The sequence below is a fragment of the Cherax quadricarinatus genome, chromosome 96, assembly GCF_038502225.1.
Source record: "Cherax quadricarinatus isolate ZL_2023a chromosome 96, ASM3850222v1, whole genome shotgun sequence".
NCBI classification, from domain to species: domain Eukaryota; kingdom Metazoa; phylum Arthropoda; class Malacostraca; order Decapoda; family Parastacidae; genus Cherax; species Cherax quadricarinatus.
Window position 1 is genome coordinate 9,662,109 of NC_091387.1, and position 25,946 is coordinate 9,688,054.

General features: G+C 39.7%; 1 protein-coding gene across 6 annotated transcripts in view; it reads right to left on the minus strand.

Moving 5' to 3' along the window:
* The window catches only part of lds (transcription termination factor lodestar), a 251,928-nt gene that overhangs the window by 12,894 nt on the left and 213,088 nt on the right, over positions 1 to 25,946 (minus strand). For 5 of the 6 annotated variants that reach the window (XM_070105078.1, XM_070105080.1, XM_070105081.1 and 2 more), the window contains 2 exons: positions 18,641 to 18,853; positions 9,876 to 10,033 (listed from right to left, as the gene is read on the minus strand). In XM_070105078.1, coding sequence (XP_069961179.1) covers positions 9,876 to 10,033; positions 18,641 to 18,853 — 371 coding nt within the window. The remainder of the gene's footprint in view (positions 1 to 9,875; positions 10,034 to 18,640; positions 18,854 to 25,946) is intronic. The other variant, XM_070105082.1, reaches the window with a different exon arrangement.

Genomic DNA, 25,946 nt, shown 5'->3' on the forward strand with positions numbered 1-25,946 from the left:
TCGTCACTCTTTCGAAGATTTTTATGATGTGTGAAGTTAGGGCTACTGGTCTGTAATTTTTTAGCTAGTGCTCTACTACCTCCCTTATGCAAAGGAGATATGTCTGCACTCTTTAAGGCCTCCAGTATTTCATCTAGATCTAAGCTCTTTCTTCAAAGAATACCGAGGGCTCGTGCTAGTGGTACTTTGCACTTCTTTATAAACAGAGCATTCCATGAGTTTGGTCCAGGTGCTGAGTGAGTGGGAACGTTTTCCATTTCTCTTTCGTAAACTGTGAGATTTGTACTGTCAGTTGGTCTGCGCGGCCTTCTTCTGGAGTGAAAAATATTTCTGCATTTTCTACCTTGCTGTCATTTAGTGGGTTCTGAACACCGACTCATACTGTTCTTTTAGGATTTCACTCATTTCCTGTTCATCATCAGTATACGAGTCTCCTCTGAGTAGTGGTCCAATTCTACAAGTACTTCTTAGCTTGGATTTTGCATTGGAATAGAAATATTTTGGGTTTCTTGCAATATCCTGTATGGCCCTTTGTTCCCTTTGTACTTCTGTGAGGTATGACATTCTAAGTTTTTGCTCTAATTCAGTGATCTCTTGACTAAGTATCTTTCCTCTGTTGTAGCATATTTGTGTTTTTAAGCAATTCAGTAACCCATTTTCTTCTGTACCATCTCTTACACTCTCTCTCTATATCTGGTCTTCTTCTGGGTTTCCCCAATGGTGTGTGCTTCATACATACCTTGTATGCTTCTCTAGGCACTGGAGGGGATTTAGGGTGCTCATATCTGATTCCCAGGATATGTTTGATAGCTCTTGCTTTATCTTTTCCCAGTCAATTCTATGGTTGTTAAAATTAAACTTACTGAACTTCTCTTCTCTAACATTAGTGATGCAGTTTCCTAACCCTGAGTTAATACTCGTTTGAACTTCCATGATGTTACGATCAGAGTACATTGTTTTTGTAACTTACGTCACTGATCAGTTCCTCGTTGTTTGTGAATATTAAATCCAGGGTATTTTCATTTCTAGTGGGATCAGTTACCTGTTGGTTTAAAGAGTAATTTTCACAAAGCCTCATTATTTCCCTGGTATGTACCTGTTGAGCCAGGGTGCTTCCAAGAAAGTCTACAAAACAGTAGGCATCCTTTCAAAGATACAGTACTATGTACCCCAATCAGCTCTTCTACCTTTGTACCACTCTCTCATTTACCCTTACCTCACCTATGGTATTTGGGCATGGGGCTCAACCACAGCAAATCACCTTAAGCCTTTAATAACCCAGCAAAAAGCTGCAGTGCGATTGATTACTAACTCTTGCATTAGACAACACACTCCACCTCTTCAAGTCTTAACTTGCTAAATATACAAAACTTTTCATCTTTCAACACACCGGCCGTATCCCACCGAGACGGGGTGGCCCAAAAGGAAAAACGAAAGTTTCTCCTTTTATATTTAGTAATATATACAGGAGAAGAGGTTACTAGCCCCTTGCTCCTGGCATTTTAGTTGCCTCTTACAACACGCATGGCTTACGGAGGAAGAATAAGAACTAGAAAACAAGAATAAGAACTAGAAAGAAAATAGAAGAAAACCCAGAGGGGTGTGTATGTATATGCTTGTACATGTATGTGTAGTGTGTCCTAAGTGTAAGTAGAAGTAGCAAGACGTACCTGAAATCTTGCATGTTTATGAGACAGAAAAAATGACACCACCAATCCTACCATCATGTAAAACAATTACAGGCTTTCGTTTTACACTCACTTGGCAGGACAGTAGTACCTCCATGGGCGGTTGCTGTCTACTTACCTACTACCTAGGAATATACAAAACATCCACACTTATTATTGTGCCTACTACATACACAGAACATTATACTCTAATGTAAACCCTCCTGTCAAACTCCTCCTTGATAACTGTAACAGAACACACAACCATAATATGAGACACAGATCACTCTTCGATATCCCTCGTGTTTATCTCTCCCTATGCAAAAATGCTATGCACATAAAAGGCCCGAAGATCTGAAATTCATTGCCAGAACACACTAAAGGACCTCTGTCTGCAAATCAGTTTAAGGCCCTAATAAGAAATCATCTCATCCTCATGGGCCAGTAGGCCTTCTGCAGAGTTCCTCCATTCTTATGTTCTTATGTTCAAACCGTACCTAATCACTACCAGTTTCTCAAAAGCTACTCATATTGTGCTGATGAATGCTCAACTACTTATTACTTCCAAATTACGATGACTGTTTTTCATTGTTTTAAATAGTCCTAGATTGTAATACATTACATCATAATGTAAATTGTTCCATTGTAATTCCAAATTTCATCGTTTTAAATAGTACTAAACTGTAATACAGTGGACCCCTGGTTTACGATATTATTTCATTCCAGAAGTATGTTCAGGTGACAGTACTGACCGAATTTGTTCCCATAAGGAATATTGTGAATTAGATTAGTCCATTTCAGACCCCCAAACACACACATACAAATGCACTTACATAAATACACTTACATAATTGGTCGCATTGGGAGCTGATCATAAACCGGGGGTCCACTGTATATCATATTGTATATTGTTTTAAATTGTTAAATGGTAATACTGTAATTGTTATTAACTAATTCAATAGTGTAATAAGCCTCTACTAGACTTACCAAAACCATGTAGCATTACCTGATAGAATATACAATTCTACTGTAACTCATCTAATGACCATATGAACTATGTATTATTGCCTTACTAATCTTAAGTTAATCTCTAAGTTTGCCAAAAATGCTCTGCATACAGAGGGGCTTTTGGCATGTACACCCAACTATTATATTCCTCTGTACAACCATGTAATTTGTCAAAATAAACACGTTCATCTTTAGTGAGTAGTCAATATATTTATTGTAGGAAGTCGGAATAAATGAAGAATGGCTATAATTGAAAATCAATACATTAGTGAAGCACTGTAAACCGAAGCACTGTAAACCGAAGCACTGTAAACCAAAGCACTGTAAACCAAAGCACTGTAAACTGAAGCACTGTAAACCGAAGCACTGTAAACCGAAGCACTGTAAACCGAAGCACTGTAAACCAAAGCACTGTAAACCGAAGCACTGTAAAGCAAAGCACTGTAAACCGAAGCACTGTAAACCGAAGCACTGTAAACCGAAGCACTGTAAACCGAAGCACTGTAAACCGAAGCACTGTAAACCGAAGCACTGTAAACCGAAGCACTGTAAACCAAAGCACTGTGAAGCAGGGCCTGACTGGACTTACTTAACAACTAGACACAGTATTGTGTAGGTCTTCTGTGGATAAATGCAGTCATGTGTGTGACAAGAAAGGGAGCTAATGACAAAGTGACAATTATAAAACATTTACGTATTACTGTATTTTCCGGCACAGATGCACTTTTTTCCTCGCAAAAAATCTTGGAAACTCAGCATGTGCCTTATATGATCAAGGTCAGGGTCAAGGCTAGGCTCTGTGTTGCACTTATATGATCAAGGTCAGGGTCAAGGTTAGGCTCTGTGTTGCACTTACATGATCAAGGTCAAGGTTAGGCTCTGTGTTGCACTTACATGATCAAGGTCAAGGCTAGGCTCTGTGTTGCACTTATATGATCAAGGTCAGGGTCAAGGCTAGGCTCTGTGTTGCACTTACATGATCAAGGTCAGGGTCAAGGCTAGGCTCTGTGTTGCACTTGAGCAGTTATTTACTAATGTTACATTACAAACACTTGGAAACACTGTCTTACATGCTGCAAAATGTGGTATTTAAGGGGCCCATCAGTTGCCCCCTTGTTCTAATAATGTTATTTTTCTCCAATAATCTACCTTGTCCATAATTGCTATTGCATTTGCTTTTTATGTTTCGTAAGGTGAAGTCTGGGATCTTTCCTTAATTCATGGTATAACTTAACAAATCTTTGATGACAATTGTGTTATGACAGCCTTACATTCAGTTATGACAGCCTTACATTCAGTTATGACAGCCTTACATCCAGTTATGACAGCCTTACATCCAGTTATGACAGCCTTACATCCAGTTATGACAGCCTTACATTCAGTTATGACAGCCTTACATTCAGTTATGACAGCCTTACATTCAGTTATGACAGCCTTACATTCAGTTATGACAGCCTTACATTCAGTTATGACAGCCTTACATTCAGTTATGACAGCCTTACATTCAGTTATGACAGCCTTACATCCAGTTATGACAGCCTTACATCCAGTTATGACAGCCTTACATTCAGTTATGACAGCCTTACATTCAGTTATGACAGCCTTACATTCAGTTATGACAGCCTTACATTCAGTTATGACAGCCTTACATTCAGTTATGACAGCCTTACATTCAGTTATGACAGCCTTACATCCAGTTATGACAGCCTTACATCCAGTTATGACAGCCTTACATCCAGTTATGACAGCCTTACATCCAGTTATGACAGCCTTACATCCAGTTATGACAGCCTTACATTCAGTTATGACAGCCTTACATTCAGTTATGACAGCCTTACATTCAGTTATGACAGCCTTACATTCAGTTATGACAGCCTTACATTCAGTTATGACAGCCTTACATTCAGTTATGACAGCCTTACATCCAGTTATGACAGCCTTACATCCAGTTATAATTTCTTTTAGATGATTTGCTGCTACTGCCTGTATGATACAAATCCTCCCTGACTTACATCCAAGTTCCGTTCCGACCAACCGACTGGATCTCAATATGGACGGATATGGGAATTATGTTATCATGGCATGCAGAAGTGGTATACCTGTACACCATTCTTGTAAACTAATAAACTTCTGTCATGTTTATTTCATTTTTTATAGGCTTACTTTATTAAGTTTCATTACTCACAAACTTCTAGTCCTTACTTGTAGGTATCATTCATAGGCTTCACAAATAAAAATGCTGTATGGAATGCAGTCTAGGCTAGGCCTATTAATATTCTTGTTACTCAATGTTTCGGTCGTATGTTCGGATGGACGTAGGTTGCATACGTCATAAGTTGGGGAGGACCTGTACTTTCCTGTATCATCAGTGTGAAGTAACTCTTGCGTTTACTTTCAACAACAGTGGAAGTGCCCACATAGATTCTTGAACCAATAAATCACATCTCTTTCAATGCATCATTTTAAATAAAACAGAACATAAGAACATAAGAATGTAGGAACACTGCAGAAGGCCTACTGGCCCATACGAGGCAGGTCCTTATCAAAACGATCTCTACCTAAAGCTACGCAAGAAATAACTCCCGTACCCCATGACACCAATCAAACCCAGCCCCTCCCACTCATATATTTGTCCAGTCTCTTCTTAAAGCATACATTACATTAATTCACATACATGTTAAATCATCAGATGAGAGTCTGGTCTGTCTTGGATTGTAATCAAGTTAAAAATCATCATGTCAAAAATCAATCTTCTATTTGTGAATTAATTGAGAGTCATACTGACTTTTCTATTCCATCTATGAACACAAAAATGGCTTTGGAATTTTGAGCAAATACTCAATATGAGTTGGTTGACTGGCTGAAAGTTACCAGTTTACTGTCAGTCATAAATTCTTCACCCTAGAGTAGGTACTAAACTCTTAGCATATATACACAAGGAGGTACATACAGTGGACCCCCGCATAACGATCACCTCCGAATGCGACCAATTATGTAAGTGTATTTATGTAAGTGCATTTGTACGTGTATGTTTGGGGGTCTGAAATGGACTAATCTACTTCACAATATTCCTTATGGGAACAAATTCGGTCAGTACTGGCACCTGAACATACTTCTGGAGAGAAATAATAATAATATTGTTAACCGAGGGTCCACTGTACTTCTAATTGAATGTTTTTATTTACTATCAGAGCATTTACATTATTAGGGATCCTCCAATTTTGCAAACTTTGCACCTTGTGGAAATAAAGTTTATTATTATAGTTATTACCCCTTCTCCTGTATAAATTACTAAGTTTAATAAGAAAAACTTTTGTTCTTCTGTTTATATCACCCTGTCTTGGCGAGATATGGCCGGTGCGTTGAGGAAAAACAGAATAATAATAATTATGTAATCACGTAAGTTATAGGTAGTAGGTTGGTAGACAGCAACCACCCAGGGAGGTACTACCGTCCTGCCAAGTGAGTGTAAAACGAAAGCCTGTAATTGTTTTACATGATGGTAGGATTGCTGGTGTCTTTTGTCTGTCTCATAAATATGCAAGATTACAGGTACGTCTTGCTACTTCTACTTACACTTAGGTCACACTACACATACATGTACACGTTTATTTATACACACTCATCTGAGTTTTCTTTGATTTTGTCTTAATAGTTCTTGGTCTTATTACTTTTCCTTTTATATCCATGGGGAAGTGGAATAAGAATCTTTCCTCCGTAAGCCATGCGTGTTGTAAAAGTCAACTAAAATGCCGGGAACAATGGGCTAGTAACCCCTTTTCCTGTAAAGATTACTAAAAAGAATAAGAAGAAGAAAATTGTCAAAGTGGGAAGTCTGAATGTGCGTGGATGTTGTGCAAATGATAAGAAAGAGATGATTGTGGATGTTATGAATGAGAAGAAACTGGATGTCCTGGCTTTAAGTGAAACAAAGCTGAAGGGGGTGGGAGAGTTTCAATGGAGAGGAATAAATGGGATTAGGTCAGGGGTTTCAAATAGAGTTAGAGCTAAAGAAGGAGTAGCAATAATGTTGAAGGATAAGCTATGGCAGGAAAAGAGGGACTACAAATGTATAAATTCAAGGATTATGTGGAGTAAAATAAAGATTGGATGTGAAAAGTGGGTTATAGTAAGCGTGTATGCACCTGGAGAAGAGAGAAGTGTAGAGAGAGAGAGAGATTCTGGGAAATGTTGAGTGAATGCGTGGGGAGTTTTGAATCAAGTGTGAGAGTAATGGTGGTTGGGGATTTCAATGCTAAAGTGGGTAAAAATGTTATGGAGGGAGTAGTAGGTAATTTTGGGGTGACAGGGGTAAATGTAAATAGGGAGCCTTTAATTGAGCTATGTGTAGAAAGAAATTTGGTAATAAGTAATACATATTTTATGAAAAAGAGGATAAATAAATATACAAGGTATGATGTAGCACGTAATGAAAGTAGTTTGTTAGATTACGTATTGGTGGATAAAAGGTTGATGGGTAGGCTCCAGGATGTACATGTTTATAGAGGGGCAACTGATATATCGGATCATTATTTAGTTGTAGCTACAGTTAGAGTAAGAGGTAGATGGGAAAAGAGGAAGGTGGCAACAACAAGTAAGAGGGAGGTGAAAGTGTATAAACTAAGGGAGGAGGAAGTTCGGGCGAGATATAAGCGACTATTGGCAGTACAAAGATGAGTAGTGGGGGGGTTGAAGAGGGTTGGAATAGTTTTAAAAATGCAGTATTAGAATGTGGGGCAGAAGTTTGTGGTTATAGGAGGGTGGGGGCAGGAGGAAAGAGGAGTGATTGGTGGAATGATGAAGTAAAGGGTGTGATAAAAGAGAAAAAGGTAGCTTACGAGATGTTTTTACAAAGCAGAAGTGTTATAAGAAGAGCAGAGTATATGGAGAGTAAAAGAAAGGTGAAGAGAGTGGTGAGAGAGTGCAAAAGGAGAGCAGATGAAAGAGTGGGAGAGGCACTGTCAAGAAATTTTTATGAAAATAAGAAAAAATTTTGGAGTGAGTTAAACAAGTTAAGAAAGCCTAGGGAAAGTATGGATTTGTCAGTTAAAAACAGAGTAGGGGAGTTAGTAGATGGGGAGAGGGAGGTATTAGGTAGATGGCGAGAATATTTTGAGGAACTTTTAAATGTTAAGGAAGAAAGGGAGGCGGTAATTTCATGCACTGGCCAGGGAGGTATACCATCTTTTAGGAGTGAAGAAGAGCAGAATGTAAGTGTGGTGGAGGTACGTGAGGCATTACGTAGAATGAAAGGGGGTAAAGCAGCTGGAACTGATGGGATCATGACAGAAATGTTAAAAGCAGGGGGGGATATAGTGTTGGAGTGGTTGGTACTTTTGTTTAATAAATGTATGAAAGAGGGGAAGGTACCTAGGGATTGGCGGAGAGCATGTATAGTCCCTTTATATAAAGGGAAAGGGGACAAAAGAGATTGTAAAAATTATAGAGGAATAAGTTTACTGAGTATACCAGGAAAAGTATACGGTAGGGTTATAATTGAAAGAATTAGAGGTAAGACAGAATGTAGAATTGCGGACGAGCAAGGAGGCTTCAGAGTGGGTAGGGGATGTGTAGATCAAGTGTTTACATTGAAACATATATGTGAACAGTATTTAGATAAAGGTAGGGAAGTTTTTATTGCATTTATGGATTTAGAAAAGGCATATGATAGAGTGGATAGAGGAGCAATGTGGCAGATGTTGCAAGTATATGGAATAGGTGGTAAGTTACTAAATGCTGTAAAGAGCTTTTATGAGGATAGTGAGGCTCAGGTTAGGGTGTGTAGAAGAGAGGAAGAATACTTCCCGGTAAAAGTAGGTCTTAGACAGGGATGTGTAATGTCACCATGGTTGTTTAATATATTTATAGATGGGGTTGTAAAAGAAGTAAATGCTAGGGTGTTCGGGAGAGGGGTGGGATTAAATTATGGGGGATCAAATTCAAAATGGGAATTGACACAGTTACTTTTTGCTGATGATACTGTGCTTATGGGAGATTCTAAAGAAAAATTACAAAGGTTAGTGGATGAGTTTGAGAATGTGTGTAAAGGTAGAAAGTTGAAAGTGAACATAGAAAAGAGTAAGGTGATGAGGGTATCAAATGATTTAGATAAAGAAAAATTGGATATCAAATTGGGGAGGAGGAGTATGGAAGAAGTGAATGTTTTCAGATACTTGGGAGTTGACGTGTCGGCGGATGGATTTATGAAGGATGAGGTTAATCATAGAATTGATGAGGGAAAAAAGGTGAGTGGTGCGTTGAGGTATATGTGGAGTCAAAAAACGTTATCTATGGAGGCAAAGAAGGGAATGTATGAAAGTATAGTAGTACCAACACTCTTATATGGATGTGAAGCTTGGGTGGTAAATGCAGCAGCGAGGAGACGGTTGGAGGCAGTGGAGATGTCCTGTCTAAGGGCAATGTGTGGTGTAAATATTATGCAGAAAATTCGGAGTGTGGAAATTAGGAGAAGGTGTGGAGTTAATAAAAGCATTAGTCAGAGGGCAGAAGAGGGGTTGTTGAGGTGGTTTGGTCATTTAGAGAGAATGGATCAAAGTAGAATGACATGGAAAGCATATAAATCTATAGGGGAAGGAAAGAGGGGTAGGGGTCGTCCTCGAAAGGGTTGGAAAGAGGGGGTAAAGGAGGTTTTGTGGGTGAGGGGCTTGGACTTCCAGCAAGCGTGCGTGAGCGTGTTAGATAGGAGTGAATGGAGACGAATGATACTTGGGACCTGACGATCTGTTGGAGTGTGAGCAGGGTAATATTTAGTGAAGGGATTCAGGGAAACCGGTTATTTTCATACAGTCGGACTTGAGTCCTGGAAATGGGAAGTACAATGCCTGCACTTTAAAGGAGGGGTTTGGGATATTGGCAGTTTGGAGGGATATGTTGTGTATCTCTATACATATATGCTTCTAAACTGTTGTATTCTGAGCACCTCTGCAAAAGCAGTGATAATGTGTGAGTGTGGTGAAAGTGTTGAATGATGATGAAAGTATTTTCTTTTTGGGGATTTTCTTTCTTTTTTTTTTTGGGGTCACCCTGCCTCGGTGGGAGACGGCCGACTTGTTGAAAAAAAAAAAAAAAAAAAAAATCACGTAAGTGGGAAGCAAAGCGATTATGAAACTATCAATACTGCTTCTGTTCTTTAAATCTGAAAATTAATGTGAAAAAGATAGAGATAATTGTGTACATTACCTGTGGATGAAAACAGGCTTCATCTGTCCCACTCTATATATACGATCACAGGCTTGTGCTTCAAGTTGGGGGTTCCAATGCATGTCAAGAAGAAACAAATGGTTAGCACCCACTAAGTTAAGCCCAACTCCACCTGCTGCTAAGGACAGTAGCATAACCTGAAAGAATTAAAATTATTCTCATTTTTTCCCTGATCAACTTTTATCTAATTGTCAACAGTAACTTGTGTAGTATATATATATTTCTTAGCAACATTTATAGGCAGGCTCCCTGGCCAAGTCTCGAGTCAAGTGACCAGTCTTAACTGATGCAGCTAGGTCATAGCCCCCAGCCTCAGATTCAACCAGGCATAAGTGGGCAGACATGAGACTGGACTTCCCACACTTACTAATGTAACACCTCTATATAACAGTTTACAGTTTTTTCTTTCTTTCTACTATCACTCTTCAAAAGAACCCCCATTACATAAATACTGTACTTTGACAGCAACCACATTTACTCCAGTGATCCCTTTCCAGGGCTCTAACCCTCATGACCTAGCTGCTGACCAACTAGTCAAAAAGACTGTGCTAGCAGCCCACAAGTTCACACAGCCATTAAACTATGGAACGGGTGGGGTTTGAACCCATGGCAAGTGTTTTAAAACTCCAAACCGGTACCTTATGCATTGGTCTGGAGTTTTATGACTTACTTGCCACGGGTTCCAACCCCACCCATTCTAGGGTTTGGTTGCAATCGTATTATTACAATTTCGTGAGACACAGCCATTCTAATTTGCCTGAGCTGTCACAATGATTAATATTAAGGAAGTACTGTTTCTAGTATGATGAGACAGTCAGATGTATCCCTGTTTGCTGATGTAAAACTAATGAGAATAAAAACAGGTGAGGACTCAGAAAGGCTGCAAATGGATCCAGACAAACAGTAAGACTGGTCAGGCAAGTAGATGCTTGAATTCAAATGCAATTTCAAGAAGAATGAGGAAGGAAAACACAAATAACTCGCACATAGAAGAGAGGAGCTTACGACGACATTTCGGTCTGACTTGGACCATTTACAAAGCAACTTTGTAAATGGTCCAAGTCAGACCGAAACGTTGTCGTAAGCTCCTCTCTTCTATGTGCGGGTTATTTGTGTATCGTTCCAGTCACAGTATTGTGCCTTTTTGTTATTTATGAGGAAGGGAACAAAAGGCCAGACCTCACTCAATGATTAAGATCTGGAGGAGAGAATAGTGCCTAGCATTTCAGAGGTTTGAATCACCTAATAACCTCTGGAGCCAATGCTTTTCTGGCATATCTAAGAGCGATCTTCAAAAGTCTCAACTAGTGTCATTCTGGACAATTTATAAAACATACATCACCCTGCCTCGGTGGGAGACGGCCGACTTGTTGAGAGAGAGAGAGAGAGAGGGACAGAGGGACTTTGATGACCTTCTTGCAGTGTTTGACATGAGAAACTTTGTTGATTTCCCTACTCATATCTCTGGCTCCTCCCTTGACCCAGTAGTGAGTGATCTGGCAGAAGGCATAGTCACTTGTCAACCCCTCGGGTACGTTGGATCGTCTGACCACAAGGCTGTTTTTACCACACTTAAGATCCCAACAGAACGAGGTGAGGAGTCCACACGCACAACCTGGCTATGGGAAAGAGGTAATTGGCCAGCCCTTTGCTCTGAGCTCGCCACCACCGACTGGAATGCTCTTCTCCAGGGGGATGTTGACAACCAAGTGAAAGCCTTCACTGGACACATCCTTAATCTGCAACAAGAACACATTCCTCACCGGCAATATGTGACAAAGCCTACAGATCAGCCTTGGTTTGGCTTTCGTTGTAGAGAGGCTGCTACTGCTAAGTACAAAGCATGGCGAAGGTATAAGAGACATCCTACCACCTATAACAGGAACTTGCACATGCAAGCCTGTAGGCATATGGGTGATGTTCAAAAGTGGGCCATTGCTAAATGGGAGTTGGACACTAAAAGAAAGCTAGCATCAGGTAGGGTAGGCTCCAAAACCTGGTGGTCCCTGGTCAAGGACAGACAAGGTTATCTGCCTGATGAACTTATTCCACCTCTAAATCGACAGGATGGGACCACCTCTACTAGTAGTCAAGAGAAAGCGGACCTCTTTGCTGAACACTTTGCTACCAAAATGCAAGTTCCTGATCCAGCAAGGGACCCTCCTTGGCTAGCTGCAAGAACTGTGTCAAAACTGTCAGGGGTGACAATAAGGCAGGAGGAGATGCATTTCCTTCTTAAATCACTTGACCAAGAAAAGGCTGTGGGCCCAGACAAGTTGAGCCCAAGATTGTTGAGAAGATGTGCAGACCAGCTAGCAGCACCTCTAACTCGCATCTTTCAGCACTGCCTAGTACAGTGCAAATGGCCCTCTCCATGGAAAGAGGCAAATGTAGTCCCTGTTCACAAAAAGAAGAGCAGAGCAGAAATCAGCAACTACAGACCAGTGTCACTCCTGTCAATCACTGGTAAGATCCTTGAGACAATAATCTCAAGACAAATGACAGATTTTTTTGACTACCACTCACTACTTTGTGATCGTCAATATGGCTTCAGGAAAGGTTACTCTGCTGCTGATCTGTTGTTAAACCTCTCCACTAAGTGGCACCAGTCACTGGATGAATCCAAAGTCAGCTGTGTGGTAGCACTGGACATTGCTGGCGCTTTCGACCGGGTGTGGCACCAGGGCCTCTTAGCAAAACTTCAAGCACTGGGAATTGCAGGCTCTACGCTATGTCTCCTCAGTGATTACCTTCATGGTAGATCTCTAAGTGTAGTCCTCAATGGAACGGAATCAGCAAGACATCCTATTGGGGCAAGCGTTCCACAAGGAAGTGTGCTGGGTCCACTGTTATGGAATGTCTACTTCAACGACCTTCTTCATCTCATCCCAGAATCACATGCATATGCAGACGACTGTACACTGACATTCACTTATCCAAGAGAAGAAATGCCAGCTGCTCTAAGCTACATCAATCACCAGCTGAGAGCTATATCAGCTTGGGGAAATAGATGGCAAGTAACATTTGCACCTGAGAAAACGCAAATGATGATCGTCTCTAGGCACCATGATGGTAATGCTGGTGCAGTAGTAAGGATGAATGGGAGGATGTTGGCACCTGGAGAAGAAGTTGATATCCTTGGGGTGAAATTTGACTCCAAACTAACCATGAAGAACCATGTTGTAAATCTTGCAAACAAGGCAGCCAGGAAGCTTACAGCACTTCGCCGTATCTCGCATCTGCTTGACAGTAGGGGTTGCAAGATACTGTCTGCGACCTGAAATGCGCTCACACCTTGAGTATCTCCACTTTCTTGGTTTGCCTGTCCCCCTCTCATCTGCGACTGCTTGACAGAGTAGAGAACAGAGCAAGACGTCTCATCTCGCCTGGACCCATCCTGGATGGATCTGTCATTTCAGCAGAGCCTTCAACATAGGAGGGATGTGGGTGGCCTTACTGTTATGTACAAGGCCAATATTGTCAAAATACCACACTTGGATCCACTTCGAGACAGCGAAACAAGCTTTTATGCCACAAGACGGGCAGAAAGCAGCAACTTCACTCTGGCTGTACCCTTCTCCAGAACATCACTCCATCTGAGATCATACATACCCAGGATGACTGAGTATGGAACACATTCTGTTCAGCATAATGATGTCACGAGATAAGCGTCAGTTGATCAAATGAAAATGCTGGCCCACAGATGGCTCCAACTTCATCCTGTTCCCTACTTGTATGTCTCATAACAATAAAAATGCTTTCAAATGAGCTGATGTAGGTAACAGCTCTTAGCTTGTCAATAAAGTTAGGAATCCTTAACCTGTAAATAGCTTGTCAATAAAGCTAGGGATCCTTAACCTTGTCAAACCATGTGTAGAGAGAGAGAGAAAGAGAGAAAGAAAGAGAAGAGAAAGAAAGAAAAAGAAAGAGAAAGAGAAAGAAGAGAGAGAGAGAGAAAGAAAGAGAAAGAGAGAAAGAGAAAGAGAGAGAAAGAGAGAAAGAGAAAGAGAGAGAGAGAGAGAAAGAGAGAAAGAAAAAGAAAAAGAAAAGAAAAAGAAAAGAAAAGAGAAAAAGAGAAAAGCAAAAGAAAGAAAAAGAAAAAGAGAAAAAGAGAAAAAGAGAAAAAGAGAAAAAGAGAAAAAGAGAAAAAGAGAAAAAGAGAAAAAGAGAGAGAGAGAGAGAGAGAGAGAGAGAGAGAGAAAAAAAAATCAGGCCTATCTCGGAGTATGTAGCAGCGGTATGGAACCCACACCTGAGGAAGCATGTTAGTAAACTGGAAAAAGTGCAGATGTAACAATGTTTATTCCTGAGCGAAGGAGCATGAGCCAAAAGAAATGAATCTACTGATACTGGAGGACAGAAGAACCAGAAGAGTCATGATGACAACATACAAAATACTCGAGAGAAACTGACAGGATAGACAAGGATAACATATTTGAGAGAGAAATTCGAACCCTGGGACACAAACGAGCCACAGGGATGTCAATGAGTACCGTATATTATGGCGAGCAAGATGCTCTGGTGTTGAGGATGCCCCTTCTCAATTCTGACTGGATAAATTTTGAAAAAAAGCTAAATGGTATCCATGGTAATAACAGTAATAAAGTTATGTTAAGCCTGAGACGTTACATATAAAACACACGTTGATGGTTCGTTCTGCGGTTATTTATCACTGATGCCTCTGACTAGAAGGTTTGCCAGTCAGCTGCGTCAGCTAAAATGCTCTACATCTATGTGTAACAGTGATAAGAAACACACCAGTATACAGGCTATTATTCTAAATCTACTAAATCCCAGTCCTGAGCTTAACCCTTTCGGGGTTTCGGCCATACTAGTACGGCTTACGCGCCAGGGCTTTTGACATACTAGTACGCATAAATTCTAGCGCCCTCAAATCTAGCAAGAGAAAGCTGGTAGGCCTACATATGAAAGAATAGGTCTATGTGGTCAGTGTGCGCAGTATAAAAAAAATCCTGCAGCACACAGTGCATAATGAGAAAAAAAACTTTGACCGTGTTTTTGGTTTAAAACAGCGACTTTGCACTGTATTTTCATATGGTATTTATGGTTGTATTCTAGTTTTCCTGGTCTTATTTTATAGAATGGAAGACATATTACAGAAATTGAGATGATTTTGATTGGTTTCACTATGAAAAGTACCTTGAAATTGAGTTCGAAGTAGCACAAATGTTCGATTTTTGCCAAAGTTCAAAAGTAAACAAATAATGCCACACGTCCAATACACATCAACTGGCGAGTCTAATATTCTTTCACAAGTGCGCTGATATTATTTATACCATTTCTACACTAATACAGTAGTCTGCATAACAGTAAATCTTCTATTTTTTGTGAGAATAAAAATTCAAAGTGGAAAGCAAAAGAAATGTAAGAGGGGCATGACTAATGAACAGAGGAAATGTTATTTTAGTGCCAGGAATGTCTGTCTTGTTTATTCTGGACCCTATTTGGAAATTGACATCTGAAATTTCAGTGAAATTGGCAAAATTGCTAAATTCTGACCACTTAATTGGATAGTTGAAATCGGTAAATGGGTGGCTTCTTGTACTCATTCGATAGAAAAAAATAGAGTTCTAGTGAAATAGTTATGATTTTTGTTGACTAATACACTGGAATTGGCCGAAAATAAGGCTCAAAGTGGGCAAAATCGCTGATGCGTAAACATCGTCGAGACTGCTAACATCGAGAGAGCATAATTCCCTAAGGTTTGGTGTCATTATGATCAGAAAAAGATTATCTATCTTTTCATAAGAAAAAATATATATATATATATATTTTTTTAAATTTTGGCGACCCTGAGAAGTCTCTGAGAGGGCCTGGCGACCCTTAAAGGGTTAAAGGGTTCTTACATCCAGAACTGTCAGCCAAATGCTCTTTGCAGAGTTAACTTAAATGGTCAACTACTCTTAATGAACAAAGTTCAGCAATGAACAAAGACATATATCCCTCTGTTTTTCTTACATCACCACTCGGGTTTTCAAATTACTAAGTTTATTTAGGTACATGTACACACAAATACAGTTACATAAATTATCATACATAGTAACATGTGTAAATTACCCACAGGATAACCAAAAAAGTCAAGACAAGTAACTTACTTCAATTGGGGTCCTTGATTTCCATTGTTTTTTTTACTAAATGGTTCTTCAATCTTCTTGTGCTTGGCAGTATTTTTGTGCCTCAATGTCACTCAATTTAGCTGCAGCTGAACATTTGCAGGACACTATCACTCCTACGAGTCAGGTACAATATGCGAACCAGTACAGCCTCTCCTCACTTAACGACAGAGTTCCGTTCCAAAGATCATTTCGTTAAACGAATTCATTGCTAAGTGAGGAGCATACTATAATGGTAGTGAGTTTGTGTTAACCATCTCTGATATGTTTATAAGGTCACCTTTGTACCATTTATAACATTTCTGGTATATTTTTAAATGATTATACAATACAGTGGACCCCCACTTTACGATCAGCTCCCAATGCGACCAATTATGTAAGTGTATTTATGTAAGTGCGTTTGTACGTGTATGTTTGGGGGTCTGAAATGGACTAATCTAATTCACAATATTCCTTATGGGAACAAATTCGTTCAGTTATGGCACCTGAACATACTTCTGGAATGAAATAATATCGTAACCCGGGGGTCCACTGTATTGTACTGCATATTGTAATGAACAGAATAGAGATAAGCAGCTCTAACATACATTATTTAGGTATGGATACTAGTTAGAGCACCCATCATATGTCCAAGGCATCAGTAAACAAGCAAGACACTAAGTGAGGAGAGGCTGTACTTGACTGTGCTCTTTTTCTACTTACTGTCTTGATGTGTGCAAGAGGATGTGGCTACAGTCAGGACTTCATATTGATTTGTGATTGTTTTTTCATGCATTTTAAATTTTTTTAATGTTTTTAAGTTAATCAATTTTACTATTTAATCAGAGTACATTTATACTGCAATACAAGAAAAAGTATTTGAGGTGGTCAGTCCCTCAGCTTGAAGGCTGAGGGACTGACTACCTCAAATACTTTTTCTCCAAAGAGAATGGACTGATTACATAATTTTTATTTCATTTCTACTACTCCCTTTGTATCTGACTGAAGAAGGCTACTGTGTAGGCAAAATGTTTTATCAATAAACACATGTCAGCATGCATTTGCAAAGATGGTAACTGACTGAATGACAGTAAGTGTGTTATTTTTGGGTCTCCCTCTCTTGGTGAGAGAAGACCGTTTAGAAGCTAAAAAAGAAACAAAAAATGAAGGCTATTAGGTAATACTGTGTTGTTCAGGATAATGTATGCCCTGTGACATCTTTTCAACTATTCTTTCTGGTACGGAGACTTAGCTATGCCATGGAAGATAACTCTGAAAACATCGTAATTTCATTTCTGGTATATCTGACCAAGATGTAGCAAAATATGGGTGAAACACTGAATTTATCAGGGTAGGAGTGACATACATGATAAAAACATCAGTTTGATTTCGACACAAGGGCTTAAGGGCAAAACAGATTTTGAAGACGCTGTCAGCTGAGTACTTTAAACCAGGGGTTCCTAACCCTTAAACTGTCCAAACACAGATCTACGTTCATGTGCGTAGCACTCCGGCCTTTATTTTCCCCATTTGAGCACGTAAAAAAACGTAGATCTACGTTCGGAGCCCCCTGCACGTGGACATAGATCTATGTTTGGACAGTTTACGGGTTAACTAGGGGTATAATAACCAAATACTGGGGGTATGGGACTTGATCTCTGAACAGTTTTTAAAAAAAGTTGTTAGATTAGAATACACTATCAACTGTTCTGCTCCTAGTTATCCATTTTTTTTTTCAACAAACTGGCCGTATCCCACCAAGGCAGGGTGGCCCAAAGAGAAAAAGAAAAGCTTCTCTCTTTAAATTTAATAATCTATACAGGAGAATGGATTACTAGCCCCTTGCTCCTGGCATTTTAGTCGCCTCTTACAACACGCATGGCTTACGGAGGAAGAATTCTGTTCCACTTCCCCATGGAGATGAGAGGAAATAAAAGAAAACCCAGAGGAGTGTGTATATATATGCTTGTACATGAATGTGTAGTGTGACCTAAGTGTAAGTAGAAGTAGCAAGACGTACCTGAAATCTTGCATGTTCATGAGACAGAAAAAATGACACCAGCAATCCTACCATCATGTAAAACAATTACAGGCTTTCGTTTTACACTCACTTGGCAGGACGGTAGTACCTCCCTGGGTGGTTGCTGTCTACCAACCTAGTACCTGCCATTATGTACATACATATATATATATATATGAAAGATTCTCCATGGCGAAGTGGAGAAGAATTCTTCCTCCATAAGTCATGTGTATTGTAAGAGGTGACTAAAATCTTGGGAGCAAGGGGGCTAGTAACCTCTTCTCCTGTATACATTACTGAAGTTAAAAAGTGGAACTTTAGTTTTTTTTTTTTTGCCACCCTGCCTCAGTGGGATATGGCCGGTTAATTGAAAGAAAAAAACTTTCAGGTCACCTGCCTCAGTGGGAGATGGCTCGAGTTTAAACAAAAAAAGCCACTGAAATTGCTTCCTTGTGCACAGTTCTACTTTTGTCACCCTGCTAAACATTGACTGTAGTCTACATCAAGGTAATTCCTTCAAGATTAAATAGGTGAAAATCTCAAGAGTAAGGAGAGTACTGTTAAGAAAAAAGATTTTCAGCCTACTGATAACTATAAATTTTTTAACATACCTGAGCCCCATTGGGATTCGAGTTGAAATCATCAACAATGGCTGAACGTTCTTTAACCAGGACTTGACCTGATATAGTGAGGCACTTGATGCCAACACACCTCAGATGATTATGTACGATATCTAACATTGACGTCCACTGTGACACCACCACAGATTTCTCTTTAGTCTCTAATCTCTGTATTTTCTTGATCTCTTTGATGAGCTGAGCAATCTGAGTGAAGAATAATGCTTAAATTTATTATTTATGTACCTTTAATGTTCTAAGATACTTCTTTTTTTTTTTAACAAGTCGGCCGTCTCCCACCGAGGCAGGGTGACCCAAAAAAAAGAAAGAAAATCCCCAAAAAGAAAATACTTTCATCATCATTCAACACTTTCACCACACTCACACATTATCACTGCTTTTGCAGAGGTGCTCAGAATACAACAGTTTAGAAGCATATACGTATAAAGATACACAACATATCCCTCCAAACTGCCAATATCCCAAACCCCTCGTTTAAAGTGCAGGCATTGTACTTCCCATTTCCAGGACTCAAGTCCGACTATATGATATAAGATATAAGTAAATAATAATTGTTGCCATTGTAGTCTTAAGTCGGCCTGAAATATTCTGCATAATTATGGGCTTTCTGCATGAACAATCAACTGTCACCCATCACTGTATATTATATCATGTGGAAATACATCTTTGATTTTGAATAACGAGATCATTACCAGCAGATGTACATCTAAAATCTAAATAAGCCAAGTCAACGATAAAACGACTACTACTATTTATTTAATACACCTTTAACGGGTTTCTTGAGTGTTGCTACTCCTGCAGCCCGGCCTGGGGTCAGGCCTGTCCCTATTATTTAAAATTCAAGACACATTTTTACAAACAGTTACCTAACACTGTATTATACACAATACACAAGTAACCCACACATAAAAGAGAAGCTTACGACGACGTTTCGGTCTGACTTGGACTTTGTAAATGGTCCAAGTCGGACCGAAACGTCGTCGTAAGCTTCTCTCTTTTATGTGCGGGTTATTGTGTATCGTTCCAGTCACGGTATTGTGCCTTTTTTTTTTTTTATCTAACACTGTATTGTTGGGTAATATTTTGTGAAGGGATTCAGAGAAACCAGTTAGCAAGACTTGAGTCCCAGGAGGAAGTACAATGCCTGCACTCTAGAGAAGGGGTGGGGATATTTGCTGTTTAAGTGACATTTGAAGTTGTATCTGTACACCTCTGGCAAGACAGTAATAGTGTGAATGATGGTGAATGTGTTTCTTTTTTGGATTACACTGCCTTCGTGGGAAACAGCCAGCACCTTAAAAAAGAAAAAAAGAAAAATTTCCATGGGGAAGTGATAAAGAATCCTTCCTCACTATATTATTTCTACAAGTACATGTAAAAGGTATACAATTACATGTACAAGGTATACAGATCATAGCTGACATCAGTGACATACTACTATATAGAAAGCCCCTTGTTATGCTCCGCATTTCGGGCAAGTTATGTCAATTTTGTCCCAGGATGCGACCCACACCAGTCCACTAACACCCAGGATGCCACCCACACCAGTCCACTAACACCCAGGATGCCACCCACACCAGACCACTAACACCCAGGATGCCACCCACACCAGTCCACTAACACCCAGGTACCCATTTTTACTGATGGGGAACATAGACATCCGGTATTAGGAAACACGTCCAATGTTTCTACTCTTGCTGGGAATCAAACCCGGACCCCTCTCCATGCAGAACGAGAGCTTTTAGCCACCAGGACACGGGGCACTAAGTCATGCATGCCGTAAGAGGCAACCAAAATAAATCAATAAATATAAAAAGGAAAACTTTTTTCTTCTTTTTTGGGTCACCTGCCTCAGTGGGACATTGTCAGGGTGTTGAAATGATATAGAAAAGTGTTAGTTACATCTTGAGTCCTGGAAATGGGAAGTACAATGCCTGCACTTTAAAGGAGGGGTTTGGGATATTGGCAGTTTGGAGGGATATGTTGTGTATCTCTATACGTATATGCTTCTAGACTGTTATATTCTGAGCACCTCTGCAAAAGCAGTGATAATGTGTGAGTGTGGTGAAAGTGTTGAATGATGATGAAAGTATTTTCTTTTTGGGGATTTTCTTTCTTTTTTTGGGTCACCCTGCCTCGGTGGGAGACGACCGACTTGTTGAAAAAAAAAAAAAAAAAAAAAAAAACATCTTGCATAATAAAAAATGCAATTAAATTTAAATAAGATTAAAGAAAAAGTAAAATTTGATAAAATTAAGACATTCAAAAACTTGCAATGCAAACAATGAATACTGCTTTATTTATGCCCTTTATAGCTGTTTCTCGTGATATTTTAGAGGAGAGTACAGTAGAGTGGATCCCAGAGTTTAGAACATAAGAACATAAGAATGTAGGAACACTGCAGAAGGCCTACTGGCCCATACGAGGCAGGTCCTTATCAAAACGACATCTACCTAAAGCTACTCAAGAAACAACTCCCGCACCCCCCAACACCAATTTCAAAAGAATTGACTATCGAATGCTTCAAGTTTCGACCATTTTTCTCGCACCAATTTTGTCCCAAGTATCGAACGTGCCCCGTGTTTCAAACCGCGTACCAGGCCAATCTGCCTGTCCACGCCTGCCTGCATCCCCCATGCAGGCGTTGTGAGCCAGTCTGGCTTTGTTTATGCTCGAGTGAACACTAACCTGTGCGCTCATTTAAGCATTTCACAATTAATTCATTGCGTTTGGTGCTCGTTTATTAAGTGGGGGATGGTGTCTTCTTCAGAGATTTAGGAGATTTGTACAATGTGGAATAGGGTGCAGGCATTTGCTGAAAAATATCACCCTGAGCAAGCTGAAACAACCCCAGATAAGGACTCGTTACCTAGTCTTAACCCTTTGAGGGTTTTCGTCGTACTAGTACGTCTTACGCGTAGGGGTTTTTGACGTACTAGTACTCATAAATTCTAGCGACCTCAAATCTAGTGGGAGAAAGCTGGTAGGCCTTCATATGAAAGAATGGGTCTATGTGGTCAGTGTGCACAGTCTAAAAAAAATCCTGCAGCACACAGTGCATAATGAGAAAAAAAAAACTTTTTCCATTTTTTTTAATAAATCAGCGACTTTGCAGTGTATTTTCGTATGGTATTTATTGTTGTATTCTAGTTTTCTTGGTCTCATTTTATAGAATGGAAGACATATTACTGAAATTGAGATGATTTTGACTGGTTTTACAATGAAAGGTGCCTTGAAATTGAGCTCAAAGTAGCAGAAATGTTCGATTTTTACCAAACTTCAAAAGTAAACAAATCGTGCCAAGCGTGCAATACACGTCAACTGGTGAGTCTAATATTCTTTCACAAGTGCACCAATAATATTTATACCATTTTTTACACTAATGCAGTAGTCTGCATAACAGTAAATCTTATATTTTTTGTGAGAATAAAAATTCAAAGTGGAAAGCAAAAGAATATAAGAGGGGCCTTGAGACGTGACTAATGACTAGAGGAAATGTCATTTTAGTGCCAGGAATGTCTTTCTTGTTTATTCTGGACCCTATTCCGAAATTGGCATCTTTTGAAATTTGTGTGAAATTGGCAAAATTGCTAAATTCTGACCACTGTACTGGATAGTTGAATTTATAAATGGGTGGTTTCTTGCACCCATTCGATAGAAAAAATGGAGTTCTAGCGAAATATTCATGTTTTTTATCGACTAGTACAGTGAAATTGGCCGAAAATGGGGCTCAAAGTGGGCAAAATCGCCGATCCGTAAACATCGCCGAGACCGCTAACTTTGCGAGAGCATAATTCCGTAAGTTTTCTATCAAATTTCAAACTTTTGGTGTCGTTATGATCGGGAAAAGATTCTCTATCTTTTCATAAGAGAAAATAATTTTTTTTTTTTTAAATTTGGCCGACCCTGAGAACGAGTTTCGGAGAGGGCCTGTCGACCCTCAAAGGGTTAATGAAAGGGGATTCCCCTTCCAAAACGTAAGTGCTCCCTCACTCCTCCTCCCTATCTTCCAGATGCCATCAACAATCTTCAATAAAGGAAAGTATAAATGTTATTTTATCTGTTTATTTAAATGTTCATTTATCTCTCACTAACTGTCCTATGTATGTTTGTTGTATGTAAAACTATAATTAATTTCTATAAAATGTATTTTTTTGTGAATATTTTTGGGTTTCTGGAATAGATTAATTGTATTTACATTACTTCTTATGGGAAATATTGCTTCGAGTTTCGAACGTTTCGACTTAGAACTAACTCCTGGAACTGATTAAGTTTGATACTCAGGGTACTACTGTACTTGCACTCTAATGCAGAGATGAGGATGTTATGTCAACACTTCTAGAACGTAAGACAATGACTGAACGATGGTGAATTATTTTTTTTAAGAGGTCACCCTCTACCAGTAGATGTGTCACTGTTTACAACAGGAGATAAGCCATACTTTCAAACAGGAGGATTAACCTTTTCAGGGTCGGCAGGCTCTCTCCTAAACTTGTTCTCAAGGTTGGATAAAAAAAAAAATTTCTTACGAAATGTTAGAGAATCTTTTCCCGATCATAATGACACCAAAAGTATGAAATTTGATGGAAAACTTACGGAATTATGCTCTCGCGAAGTTAGCGGTCTTGACGATGTTTACATATTGGCGATTTCACCAACTTTGAGCCCTATTATCGGTCAATTCCAATGTACCAGTCAACAAAAATCATACCTATTTTGCTAGAACTCCATTTTGTCTATCGAATGAGTACAAGAAACCACCCATTTACCGATTTCAACAAACCAATAACGTGGTCAGAAATTGGCAATTTTGCCAATTTCACACAAATTTCAAAAGATGCCAATTTCCAAACAGGGTCCAGAATAAACAAGACAGACATTCCTGGCACTAAAATAACTTTTCCTCTGTTGACTACTCACATCCCCAGGCCTCTGCTACATTTCTTTTGCTTTCCACTTTGAATTTTTTATTCTCACAAAAAATAGAAGATTTATGTTATGCAGACTACTGCATTCGTGTAGAAATGGTATAAATAATATCAGCGCACCTGTAAAAGAATATTAGACTCGCCAGTTGTCGTGTATTGGACACGTGGCATGATTTGTTTACCTTTGAACTTTTACAAAAATCAAACATTGCTGCTACTTTGAGCTCAGTTTCAAGGTACTTTTAATTGTGAAACCAATCAAAATCATCTCAATTTCCATAATATGTCTTCCATTCTATATAATGAGACCAGGAAAACTAGAATACAACCATAAATAGCATACGAAAATACAGTGCAAAGTTGCTGTTTTAAACCAAAAACATGGTCGGAGTTTTTTTTTTTCTCATTATGCACTGTGTGCTGCAGGATTTTTTTACACTGTGCACACTGACCACAAAGACCCATTCTTTCATATGTAGGCCTACCAGCTTTCTCTCGCTAGATTTGAAGGCACTAGAATTTATGCATACTAGTACAGCACTAACCCTGGCGTGCAAGCCGTACTAGTATGGGTCCAACCCTGAAAGGGTTAATGTAGCTTGCAACGGGTCCGATATATTTTATATCATCCTTTTTCAATGCACTGGCCATAGCCCACCAAGGCAGGGTGGCCCAAAAAGAAAAAGTCTCCCTCTACAAATTTTAGAAATGTATACAGGAGAAGGGTTTACTAGCCCCTTGCTCCCTGCATTTTAGTCACCTCTTATGACACACATGGCTTAAGGAGAAAGGATTCTGTTCCACTTCCCCATGGAGAAAAGAGGATATAAACAAGAACTAGTAAGAAAATAAAAGAAAATCCAGAGGGGTGTGTATATATATGTTTGTACATGTATGTGTAGTGTGACCTAAGTGTAAGTAGAAGTAGCAAGATGTACCTGAAATCTTGCGCATGTATGAGACAAAGAAAAGACACCAGCAATCCTACTCTTATGTAAAACAATTACAGGCTTCTGTTTTACACTCGCTTGGTAGGATGGTAGTACCTCCCTGGGCAGTTGCTGTCTACCAACGTACTACCTAAAATTTTACATTTTTTTTTTTCAACAAGTCGGCCGTCTCCCACCGAGGCAGGGTGACCCAAAAAAGAAAGAAAATCTCCAAAAAGAAAATACTTCCATCATCATTCAACACTTTCACCACACTCACACATTATCACTGTTTTTGCAGAGGTGCTCAGAATACAACAGTTTAGAAGCATATACGTATAAAGATACACAACATATCCCTCCAAACTGCCAATATCCCAAACCCCTCCTTTAAAGTGCAGGCATTGTACTTCCCATTTCCAGGACTCAAGTCAGACTATATGAAAATAACCGGTTTCCCTGAATTTATTATTTTTTTTATTATTATCACACCGGCCGATTCCCACCAAGGCAGGGTGGCCCGAAAAAGAAAAACTTTCACCATCATTCACTCCATCACTGTCTTGCCAGAAGGGTGCTTTACACTACAGTTTTTAAACTGCAACATTAACACCCCTCCTTCAGAGTGCAGGCACTGTACTTCCCATCTCCAGGACTCAAGTCCGGCCTGCCGGTTTCCCTGAATCCCTTCATAAATGTTACTTTGCTCACACTCCAACAGCACGTCAAGTATTAAAAACCATTTGTCTCCATTCACTCCTATCAAACACGCTCACGCATGCCTGCTGGAAGTCCAAGCCCCTCGCACACAAAACCTCCTTTACCCCCTCCCTCCAACCCTTCCTAGGCCGACCCCTACCCCGCCTTCCTTCCACTACAGACTGATACACTCTTGAAGTCATTCTGTTTCGCTCCATTCTCTCTACATGTCCGAACCACCTCAACAACCCTTCCTCAGCCCTCTGGACAACAGTTTTGGTAATCCCGCACCTCCTCCTAACTTCCAAACTACGAATTCTCTGCATTATATTCACACCACACATTGCCCTCAGACATGACATCTCCATTGCCTCCAGCCTTCTCCTCGCTGCAACATTCATCACCCACGCTTCACACCCATATAAGAGCGTTGGTAAAACTATACTCTCATACATTCCCCTCTTTGCCTCCAAGGACAAAGTTCTTTGTCTCCACAGACTCCTAAGTGCACCACTCACTCTTTTTCCCTCATCAATTCTATGATTCACCTCATCTTTCATAGACCCATCCGCTGACACGTCCACTCCCAAATATCTGAATACGTTCACCTCCTCCATACTCTCTCCCTCCAATCTGATATTCAATCTTTCATCACCTAATCTTTTTGTTATCCTCATAACCTTACTCTTTCCTGTATTCACCTTTAATTTTCTTCTTTTGCAC